Source organism: Anas acuta, chromosome 3 (genome assembly GCF_963932015.1).
Source record: "Anas acuta chromosome 3, bAnaAcu1.1, whole genome shotgun sequence".
NCBI lineage: Eukaryota > Metazoa > Chordata > Aves > Anseriformes > Anatidae > Anas > Anas acuta.
In genome coordinates this window covers 87,816,130-87,828,258 of record NC_088981.1, presented here as the reverse complement: position 1 = coordinate 87,828,258, position 12,129 = coordinate 87,816,130, and the positions used below count along the sequence as shown (strand labels likewise).

The 12,129-nt window shown below is 39.8% G+C and overlaps 1 protein-coding gene across 1 annotated transcript in view; it reads right to left on the bottom strand.

Annotated features, from left to right (window-relative positions):
• The window catches only part of COL9A1 (collagen type IX alpha 1 chain), a 64,833-nt gene that overhangs the window by 35,366 nt on the left and 17,338 nt on the right, over positions 1 to 12,129 (bottom strand). The window contains exons 6-15 of the mRNA XM_068678255.1: positions 11,859 to 11,936; positions 11,173 to 11,193; positions 10,188 to 10,262; positions 9,592 to 9,627; positions 9,421 to 9,483; positions 5,425 to 5,478; positions 4,817 to 4,852; positions 1,733 to 1,756; positions 1,396 to 1,449; positions 182 to 235 (exon numbers count right to left, since the gene is read on the bottom strand). Coding sequence (XP_068534356.1) covers positions 182 to 235; positions 1,396 to 1,449; positions 1,733 to 1,756; positions 4,817 to 4,852; positions 5,425 to 5,478; positions 9,421 to 9,483; positions 9,592 to 9,627; positions 10,188 to 10,262; positions 11,173 to 11,193; positions 11,859 to 11,936 — 495 coding nt within the window. The remainder of the gene's footprint in view (positions 1 to 181; positions 236 to 1,395; positions 1,450 to 1,732; positions 1,757 to 4,816; positions 4,853 to 5,424; positions 5,479 to 9,420; positions 9,484 to 9,591; positions 9,628 to 10,187; positions 10,263 to 11,172; positions 11,194 to 11,858; positions 11,937 to 12,129) is intronic.

Here is a 12,129-nt window from a genome sequence, read left to right as displayed (position 1 = left end):
AAGCTCTTGAGACAAACATAATTCTTTTCTCATCCTTGCAGAGAATAGTCTACCTCTACTAAGCTGAGACAGACCATCCTGAGGTCGGTATTCAGTTGTAGAACTTAAGGAGAAGTTTTGTTCAAGCAGCAGCAATAGAATATAATTCAGACATTAGCACATATTAAAGACAATCACTTACTCGAGGGCCTGGTGGACCTGGTGGTCCTGGTGGCCCCCTCTTTCCTGGATCTCCCTTAAAAAAAAGTAAAATAGTTATGTTGATACATAGTAATAATGACAGGAAGTAGTTACATATTCATACCAAATAACAGTGAGAGATGAAGTAGCTACAGAAGGACAGGCCATGTAGCCAACTGAAACCTGACCCCATAACCAAGCATATGGTTATGGGTTCCCATAGCAGAATGGGAAATTTGGTTATTTTTTTCTACTAGCATTGGACCCATGTTGTACAATGGAAGAAAAAAAAAATGAAAAAAAGAACACCAACTTTCAACTGTTTTAGAAATCTGAAATATCTGACCACAGGATCATCTGCTTATACCTCTCTCTCATAACTGCTGGTTAAGATCTGGCTTAAAAAATCCTAGTAGCTGACAAAAGCGCCTAAAGCAAAAAGAAAAAAAAAATCAGAGCCCAAGATGAATTTACAACTTTAGAATCTTCTCCTGTTTGAGGAATGTTGATGTCTAGCACTTTCACAAATAAAGACAAAACACAGAAGCTCTGATAATTATTTTTTCTGAATGTCTTTAAGAAAAAAAAAAATCTAATCTTCTGACTGAGACCACCTTATAACTTAATACTGTAATTTCTGTATTGTTTAGTATGTTATTAAATCAAAAATGAAACAGAATATTAATGTCAAAATATGACACTGTACTGAAGCTTAGTGTACAGTTCAGCATTAAGATCAGCAGATGTAGTCATGCTAAATAATGAGACTAAATAGGAATACTGAAGCTCTGTGTTCACTGCCATGCAACTGGAAAACAGAACTAGTACATGATGGGTTACTGTAACGTACATGTGAGAACACAGGAGTAAAGCTAAAGTTTTACATGTAATAGTAACTTTTATGTCCAAGATTTCTGGCAGGTTTGCTTTTTGATTTTAGCTTTCTTTCAATAGGAGGAACATTATATGAATCATTTAATTCAACTCTACTGGCTGGTCCTAACTTTGTGCTATTAATCACTCTTTATTTCTGATGAGCTTGACCAAACACAATCTTTCCTCTACCAGTGAACAGAGACAAAAAAAATATATGTTTTCAAGTGCTGTTATAACCCAAGTCATGTTTAGATGGCACAGTAATTACCCACACTTTCTTTAAGTACATTCTAGCAATTGAACAAACCTACAGCTTTTAGCAAACAAGGCAGTACTTACAGGTGGGCCAGAACGGCCTACTTCACCGGGAAGTCCTGCTGCACCAACTGGACCCTGTAACAACCAAGTTCAAGAGTAATTTTAGATCATACAATACCTATATAACAAGCATGCGAGGAGAGAGGACATAGCATTTTCTCAAACAACAAATTATGCCTGTAGTCACCAGTATTGTTGTCTTATCTACCACAGACCTAAGCAACCTCAACAGATGAAGAAAGCATACATAATAGACATAGGATTAAAAGTCTCTTTTTTTTCATTGAATTACTTTTAATTACAGATTTTAAAAGATTTATTAAACAGTATCTTTATGAATTGTAAAGATGATACTTACAGGTGGCCCAAGAAGCCCCTTGCCCTGTGAAATATGAAAAAAGTCAGAAATGTGGAGAGGGTTTCACACTTAGTTGAGCTGTTTACCAAGAATAAAGTATTTGGGATAAAAATGCACAAAAGCCCTGATGTTTGATTCTATATTAGAAAACTTGTTTAACCAACATTAGACTAGACATCAACTTATTATTAGGTAATCAATATCAGAAGAAAAATTAAATTACTGATTAAGCTGCCTTGAAGTAGCATTTCTTTGCACATATTTATAAGCCTAAACTTAAACAAAGGAATGAAGAGATTAAAACCTTTGGGTTTAGCTAATCATCAATCACCAAGATAAACACATCTACAGATACATTCTGGGGAAGAAAGTGTGATAGAAGCAGAAAGGCAAAAAGTATATATAAAACTTCAGGTACTTTGCATTTTTTGTTTCAATTATTCAATTATCTCAAGTCCTAACTTGGACAATTAATTACACTGGATGAGCTTGAAAAACTGTGATAATCATTTATAACTAATGAATGTTGCAGCCAAGGCTTCTGATTTTCTGTTTGCACCTAGCATTTTAGCAATGTAAGCAGTTTATTTTTGTCAGAAACGAGGGCTTTGGATAACCATCCAAAGACAGACTACTCTACTTGCAAAAGGCCACTGACTGAATTCAAAGCAAAGCATAATTACAGCTAAACACTCAATTAATCATGTAGCCAGTATGCGGCCTCAGAAGTGTGCTCACTATGTTTCTAGTAAATGAGGTCTCAGATCAAGCCAAAGACCTGTGAAGGTTAAACAGCCTTACCACTTTGCATTTGTGGTGACAGCTTCTCAAAATGTGTCTGAGAATTGGAACCACCATACTCCAGAACTTCCACTCCTCCACTCCTACCTCCTCCTCTTTTATGTGTGGATGTGGGAGGGTCATTAGCACAAATTAAGTTTAAATATTAAATTTAAATCTCATTAAAGGCAACCTGACTGGCATTAGCCATTTTGAAAAAGAGTTCACTAGCTGCTCTATTTCTTCAGCAGCTTAAAGCCATTCATCAAAATGAAAGCCCATATAAAAGGATTTCCCTAAGATTTATTTTGAGCATTAATCTTTCCATATGGATTCAGCATTTACAAGCTAACAACCAAGGAGACAGAAAATCAAACACTAGGCTCCTTCCTAAAATCTGAGGTCTACAAATTAACCTTAACCTTAATCATTACAAGGGCAATGACAGGTTCCAGTACTATTATGAGGTGACCAAGTATATCCACCTTTTCTTTACCTTTAAATAACTAATAGTTTTTGACTCAGCATCACAAATATTCCTGCAAATTCACTTTTAAACACAATGCCCAGTTGCTTATTTATCAGAAGCAGAACATCTCCAAAGGCAATCCCTACTGATGCTCACTGAAGCATGTCACCAGTCTCAGGTCAAAGGTCACTACACTTCCAACAACAATCTAAAATCTCCTCAGACTTCTTGTTTTCACAGCATCAAAACATCATCACCTGAATCAAGTCAGTGCTATTCTGAGTGGAATCAGCATTCACCTTGACAAGCTGGTCCAGTTTGCTGCTTTCCCATAGTAACATCTCTGCTTCTAAGTTGAAAAACTTAGCTTGACCCTCTTTGTGCATATTTCATATACCCAATTTTTCTGAAGGCTCTTAATTTATTCCATCTCACATTGGTCTGTTTATGATAAGATAAAATAATGCATATTTTCCCCAAGTAATTTTTAATCAAGTCAAGCAGATTTTTACTACAGTATTTAACCTCTAATTCATTAATTCACTTTATAATTCCCCAATTTTTTTCTTATCTAGTAGTCATTTTTATGTATAATTTTTTCCATATCATCTGAGTAACAAATGTGAGAGAGTTAACCTCTCTCTTCTTTCCAACTACCTACTTATTTTAGAAAATACTGCAAATGACACAGAAATAGTTTCCTCAACCATTTGACAGGAAAAAAAAAAAATAAAATAAACTCAAGCCATTCAGTCTACCCAGAATCTACCTCAGTTTTGCTACTTTCTGTGACTAAATTTAGCTTATCTGTTGAGTCTACAGATAGCCTAGCCATTATAAAGGTATTACCTATTTAAATCTGGCTCCATATTTTCAGGCAAGAAATAGCATTCATGAAAATAAAATGCAAATGTCCACATAGGATGATTCATCTTAAGTCTGAACATGTCTATAAGGTAACCTCTTCAGGAACATTTCAGTTTCCTCTATGGACAAATATCAAAATGATTTTGTAATATAAATTTAACAAAAGTTAATGGGGTAGGGTCAAAAATAAAGATACGGTCAAAGATAAAGAATTTCATGAAAAGAAGAGCTGTACTGGAATACAATGCCTCTTTTATGTAATTCCAACAATTTCTCTAAAAGGAATCTAGTTCTTAATTAAGTTTTAATTATATATAGACCTATTACAATTCTATACCACTAATGTTCTTCCCGTACTCATTTTCCTAGAGGTTTTCCTGGTTTCCTGTATAACCTAAATTTCTACATACCAACTAGCATTTGCTTCTCTAAACCTGTAAATTTCCTAGAATTCACAATTCTTTACAGGCCCCCCAAATCAATGTTAAATCCATCTGCATGTCAACCTGCCCAGTATTCTTTGCATGTCCTCTCTCATTTTTCATCTTGTTTGCATACAGAACAGTACAGAAAGTCATATACAGCATTTGCACTTGAGTAAAACTATTTAAACATATGGTGAGGAGCTGAAACAGGAATGACTGTACGTAGACTAATTTATCCCATTAAAACATGGGCTACCTTGTTTGTACAGCACTTTCACAAGTGGATGGAAACCACCAGTATCTACACTTCCAAAACTTGTGACCACATCACAGACACGCTTTTCTTTTCTCCAGCATACAAACCAAATGTGTTTTCTATGGTAATATCTGCACATTTTGATACATTGACAAAAGATTCCTCAACATGCTACTTCATTATCCTGTGAGCTCTTTAAAACCTCAGAAATAGTTTACTGATCAGAATCCTTCATACTGATAGTGAAGGTCTAAAAAGCCTCTTCATACAGTAAATGTATGGCTTACCGGAAGTCCACGAGCACCTGGCAGTCCTGGCTCACCCTTGAAAAAATGGAGTTTTGCAGAGACATTAGCACAAAGTTTTGTATACAACATACAGCTCTCGTCTTTTGGAAGGTATTATTTAGTGGACATGTTCTGCAATTATTATTCACTTAATGCTACAGTGGTTTCAGTGAGACATGACATAAAGGAGACTCTCAATATTAAAAGGATACACCCTCAGTTGTTTTTTTTCCACTCAAAAAAAAAAAAATCAAACATACTAGTTACTCTGACTTCTGATGTATATTTCATTTGTCTGATTGCTGATGAAGTTAAGTTTCACTGTTCTTGTTCCCACTGCATACGATTATGAAATGATTACAATTCAACATTCACCACTATTTATGATGCGCAGTCTTAATGTTACCAATGTAACATCACCATTCCCTTACTGCTGACTGAGGGAATGGAAGTTGCTTTGTAGTATGAGATAAGGAACTAATGGGACCGAGTTCTACAGATATTTTCATATTGTAGGAAAGGCTGCAGAATTTCATTAGTTGCATAGATACAAACAAAATCCTGCTAAAATGCCTGTCCCATAATTTCACATATAATTTTGTTCTTACCTTCTGTCCTTTTGGTCCTGTGGGTCCTTGTGATCCATCAGGGCCTGTGAATCCCTTTGAAGAGTATGGATAAAATGTTAATTTAAAGGCTACTTGAGCTTTTTTTAATCACAACTGGAAACATTCTAAACCATAGCATAATGAAGCTGAGTAACTGCAGCAGACTTCCAATTCAAACGCCTATTTACATGTAGAAATAGAACTAAGATTCAATATTAATTTACATTTAAACACTAACCAAATTCAAAGTACTAACTTCTGGTGACCAATATCAGTGCTTGTAATATATGTCTTCCAAAAATTCTTGTTAAATTTCAATTAACTTATAATGCAAACTCAAATGATCATATTTCATCCTGATGGAAGATTGATGAATTTGGTTTGTTGATTATGTTAAAAACAACAACCTTCCGAGCTTTCCATTTGAAATAAATTGTTCATAATTACAAACTGGAAGAAGCATCAAAGCTCTCAAAAGGGTAAGCAGGTATCTGAAATTACTCAAGGAAGACTGGTTTTGTAGAAGCCTTTTTTCTGCCCTTTCTACACATATGCACTTCACTAGGAATTAAAATAAATTGTCAGACTCTCTGTAAGTATATATTAGTAAAACCAATTTATAGAGACACACATATTGAGATTCTGAATAACTTCATTAGACATTTTGGTTGAGTTGTAACTTCAGAGAGGAGGCTTAGGGGAGACCTTATTGCTCTCTACAACCACCTGAAAGGAAGGTGTGGGGAGTTGGTGGTCAGCATCTTCTCACAGATAACTAATGATAGAACTAGAGGCAATGGCTTTAAATTGCACCAGGGGAGATTCAGGTTGGAAACGAGGAGACATTTCTTCTCAGAAAGAGCAGTCAGGCATTGGAACAGGTTGCCCAGGGAGGTGGTGGAGTCACCATCCCTGGGGGTGTTCAAGGAAAGGCTGGATGTGGTGCTTAGGGACATGGTTTAGTGGGTGACAGTAGTGGTAGGGGGATGGTTGGACCAGATGATCTTGTAGGTCTTTTCCAACCTTAAGGACTCTGTGAATTGGGAGGCAACGACTTAATGAAAATCAGTCTTGACTACCCTAAAATAAAATATTCTTCATGGTTTTAATTGATGTGTCTGATTTAAAAGTAAGAAGCTACAATCACTTGGAGTCAGAGGGCTCGCACTGTACATTTGCAGGACAGCTGTATGGACTAGTTAGGACCTTGGCTGATTATGGAAAGAGTTAGACCGGAGAACAGAGACAAACCAGCACTGTGACAGTCATAAAGTGATGCAAATGCATTTCCTGAACCATATATATTTCTGTGTATCGTATATGCTATATGTACTTCATATATATACTTCTGTTTATCTTTTCCTCTTTTTCCATGATTAACATGCTAAAATACTAATTCATGAGGAAGAAAGCATCAGTACAGTTCAGTATTGGTATCAGAGGTCACCCCAAATAAAGTTTTTCCTCTACTTCTTGTCAGCCATTAATGAAGGACTGACATCTATTTTTTAGCTCTTCTTCCTCAGGCTCACAGCTTCGCTGCGGCAGCATCTGCCATGCCCTCACTCTAAAGATCACATTAGTTTACACCATTAGTCACCATTCCCTGTAATTCAGTCCTGAGGGAAACGACACTCCCCAACTTTCTGATAGCCACATAAGGCAATCAGGCATAACTGAATCACAAACATTCACCTCTTGGGAAAAAGAGGTTACAGAGACTGCCTTGTCTACATAAACCAGAACAGGCTTATATTAACCACTCTGAACAAAAAGTCAACAAAGCTTCCAGGCTGGATTTGAAGTTAGTCTTTGAACCATTCTTGTTTATCTGGCTAAAATTAAAAAGTCATCATGATATTATAACTGCAAATTCATTTGGAGTTCTTCTGTTTTCTTTTGTTTCCAACATTTTAATCAGCTTATGTGGCCGAGAAATTTCCAGAAATCTGTAAGAAAAGCCTTGCTTTTATGTTTGTCCAATACTTTCCTTTTTGGTGCACATCCAGCAATTCTTTGTTCACCCAAAGGGATGTTTTCTCTGATAATTTTCTTTCTAGAGCTTATATGACCATTACAGGCAATTACTGTACAATATCTTTACTCGGTCTATTAAACCTGACACTGAAATAGTTTGTGAAAGAAAAACAAGAATTTAAGTCAGAACTGCCTCACCAATTAAAAATGGAAGAAAGAATTAATAAATCTAAAACCCAATTAAAAGTTGAATGCACAGCAGGAATACAATGAGCTCCCATGTTTTATCTTCAACTGAAAATAATAGAAAAAAATAGGCTTAACATTTCAGAATACGCTATTTTAGTATTAGTTTCATTCATCCACTAATATGAGGAAACATGGAAGTGCAAATAAATATTAAAAGCTAAGCTGGGTTTTACAAGTTCTGTTTCTCTTGGTCGTGTTACCATGAATCCTGGCTAGGAAAAGAAAATCACAACTAATGTGAAAATTTTAAGAGAATCAGTTTTGAAAATCTGCTTATGGGTTTTTGACATGTAAATTGGGTTGTGCCCTGTATTTCTCTCTCTCACAAAAAAAAAAAAAAAAAAAAAAAAAAAAAAAAAAAAATTGAAGTACTGAAAATAATGGGAGCATTGGCAAGCCCATTTCCACTTAGTCTTGAAATTTAAAGTCTAACCAAAGACTGTTTCAGGTTCATGTCCAATTACCACCTTTTCCAAAAATAGTACTAATAAATTAAAAACTTAGCTGCAGTGTTGTAATCTTCAACAAATATAAGGTGCTTTAATTTATATCAACTGTAATATTACATAATATACTAATATGCTATTATCTATGCTACACTGTAGATCTATGAAATCTAGCTGTCGATCTATAAAATCTATACTTCTATATAATCTTTATTTTTTGTTTGAAATTGTGTAAGTATTCTATGTAAGTTACATGTCAGTTTGCCTGCACCCTGGCATACAATCTAAGTAACAATGTAAGTCTTGCTTAACAGAGGTGTTTTTATTGCCACTAAGGTATTCAATGGATACAACTAACAGACCATCAGCATTAGGTGAATCTTGAACCTTTATTCTCCTGTTATTTTCCACAGAGAAAGAAAGATACATTAGATTTTTTCCAGAACAGCTACATGAAAATCAGTTTCTCCTCAGAAACTGAGATGTTCCAACTTATGCTTCAATTTGTTAAAAAATAGATAACCATTCGCTTTAACATCAATTGAAATGTTGTTTTATTCTTCCCCATTTTCTCTGTTTTAGGGAATTGCAGACAAATGAGCCCTAAAATTACAGAAACCACACACTGTGCACACCCCTCTGGCACTGAGTGCCAATGGCCTATGGTCACCCGGTGGTCACTATTGAGGGCAGAGCCACAGGTGTTCCGTGCCGGCTGCCCCATGTCAGTTGCCCCACATGCAGGAGCAGGTCTCGCCTCCATGCCCTGTGCTGCCTCTGGAGCTGCCCTGGCCAGGGACTGCATCCTCCCCTTGCCCTCGTTGCCCTGCTCTGCATCTCCCAAGGGAGCAGGGTGCTGACCTGAGACTGCTTCCAGAGGTGTCTGCTTCCCCCACAGGTCTAGAAAGGTGTGCTGCTACAGAGACTCCCCTACTTGTCCATCACTGAGTTCCCTTGCTCTCATTGTTTCCCTGGGGCAGGAGAAGGAGGGCACCGTGCTGCGTCACCCAAGCCTGCAGCACAGCCTCCTGCCTGCAGCAGCACTGACCAGGGCCCTTTCCTTAGTAGGGTGGCAGCACCCAACACTGTTCCTTGGCTGCTTCTCCCCCTGGCAGGGGGGACACAGAGTTGTGTTCCTTCAAGAGAGCACATTTTGGCTTGGAGAAAAGTCCCCCTCCCACATGCATGCTGCTGGCACTCAGCTGGCAGCTGTGAGGAAGCCAGAGACCTCAAAAGAAGGTCATACTCCTACAGAAATAGATTAAAACCAAGTATTTTTCTTAAATTAAAAAAAAAAAAAATCCAGAAAGTCAAGCATACTCACATCAGCTCCTGGCTCTCCAGGCAGGCCAGGGGATCCAGCCTTGCCTGCATCCCCATCCGGACCCTTCAGAATTTAAAAGGAGAGTTATGCATATTTCATCTACAGAAGCAGAAACAAAACTTTTTATGTCTCTTCTTGAGAAGCAAATGCAAAGTAGCTGAAATCACTTACCGGTGGACCTGGGGGGCCATTAGGACCTCTCTCTCCCTAACAAGAAACAAAAGGAAAGGTATTAAACTTACAGGGACCTTTCATGGTCCCTAATGAGAAACCCTGATGTGCAGATTATTGGGAATAATCCCAAACTGATTCTCTTTGTAGAGAATGAATATAAACCCACATGATCTCTATTATAGACTAACAAGAATAATCACTCAAAGTTCTGACAGGAATTGAAGGAAAATATATAGTAGCTGCTATCATGAATAATGCCACAAATCCTTAGCAGGCTCTATTAAGAATGATACTAGGTAATTCCCTTTCAGATAAGAACTATAAAATCCTTACACCCTATTTAAGGCAAATAATCACATCATATGACCATAATTACATAAAATAAATCCCATAATTTTTATATCAGAGAGAATCTGAAAGGCTACCTCTTCCCCTCTCTCCATCCCCGTTTGCTAAAAAATAAGACCTGTCAGTTCCAGTGCAGATTTCCAGACAAATTCAAATTCCTTGGGGTCAAGCGCTGGCAGTGAGGACAATGTAGGTACAGCTCGAGGCATCACCTATTTCCTAGGCAGGTCACGGGAAATACTTACATCAATGCCATCAATACCGGGAACTCCTGGTGGCCCTGGAGGACCCGGGGGGCCTGGTGGACCAGGGAGACCTCTCTGACAAGAAATAAAAAGAGGAGCAATTAGATCCTGGTAAACCTGTGAGAGCCAGTCAGGGGGGACCAGCACAACGAGATGGGCTTCTTTGGGTTAGTCAGGGGGTCACAGCAGCAATAGGGATCTGTGTCAGGACCCACAGGCCCTTTCCCATCTTAGCTTTCACGGTGATGACCAGCAATGGTCCCCTCACAGGAGGAAGGGTGATGAGGTGTTAAACCCCCTCCCTGAGCCTGTCCACCCCTGCACCCTGCGATCCTTCACAGGTCCGGGCAAGGCAACAGCAGCTTGACTCCCTGACCCATCTGTGTGCTGATGGTAGGGTGGCAGGAAAAAACACAGTGGACTCTACAAACCAAGCATTGAAACTCACTGAGCTATTCTAATTACTCAGAGAACAAAAAGCAGACCGTCTTCCTGAGAGTTTGTGCTAAAGAAGAAACTTTAAGCCAGCCCTTTCCCTACTTCACAGCAGGTTCAGCAGCTCCCCCTGTTTCTGCAGGATTACATTAGCATCCACAGAGGCTCCTGCAAGCACCAGGCTCCCAGGGGAGAGGTGGGAGGCACTGCCTGTGTGTGGAAGCTGAGAAAGGCTTTTATGGGCCTCCGTCCCTATAATGGGGGTCTCTGTTCTCCTCACAGCCAGCTCCAGTCCCCACAAAGGCTCTCTGTGAGCAGGAAGCCAGCCTGGGGCCCTGCTCCCCACAGCGCTGCTGCTCCGGCCGCCTTTCCTCCCCACACCAGTCTTTCCAGAAATAACCCAGCCCGTGGTATTTGTACGTGGAGGAGAAAAGGGTCAAAAGCCCTTCAGCGGGTCAGTGCCTGGGCATGACAGAGAGCAGCCTTCAGCCTCCTGTCACTCAGACCCCCTTCCCTTAGCTCACAACACCATCCCTTCCCTCCCACTTACCTCAATCACGGTCTGGCTTATCTGCAAGGGAGAAAAACAGGGACAAAGTCAGAGGAAACTTACTTGAGCCAGGCAGAGGCAAATAATCTGCAGGAAGAGCCCCTGAGACAGGGGGCCTGGCACAGCCCAGGCCATGGTAGGAAGCACCCTGCTTGGGTGCCACAAGGCACCAAAACCCCAAATGCGTCCCTGCAGCCAAAAGGTAAGCCCAGCTGCAGGCACCCCTCACGGCTGCTTATTAAATGCCTGGGAGAGGGGGGTCGTGGGGATTGGAGGAGAGCTGAAGGCTGGGAAGGAGAGGATTGAATGACAGCAGTGCCTTTAACCCTTTGCCCTGCTTGCTGTTGCTTTGGGCACCTTCCCTCACCCCCTACCAAGTTTTTCCCTCCCTAAGGCTGCCCAGGAATCTGCAAGGAGGTGGCAAAAATCTCCCCTCGCTGCAAGACACAGCTTTCAAAAGTCTCTGGCATGAGTGGCAAGTGAGGAAGAAAAGAAAGGAAGGAATGGAAGAGTTAAAATGAGGCTGCTGCTCATGGGGGGCTGGGTTTCTAAAGGCACCAAATTTCACACAGGTATGGTGAAAATAGACATCTCTGGACACAGAGGGGAAAAAAAGAGGCTCATGTGGGTTGGATGGACTTGGTGGCAGCCTGGCTTGGCAGTGCCAGGCTGGGAATACCGCTCACCCGGGCTGGGAGCTCGCCACAGCCTTCTCGCTGGGGTCGCAGGGGGTCGCAGTGAATCACCATCCACTGGATGTCAAACTGGTGGGGAAGACAAAACAACATTAAATCAGTGTGGGGGAATACACTTGACAAGGTTTTAATAGGACGAGCACTGGTCAGCTAATGGTATGTTTTGAAAGGCAGGTATTAACAATAATAAGTGTGGGTGTAAGGGCACAGAGATGCAATTCAGCACGAGCCACTGGAGTGTTCGGGCTCAGCCTCTGGAGCT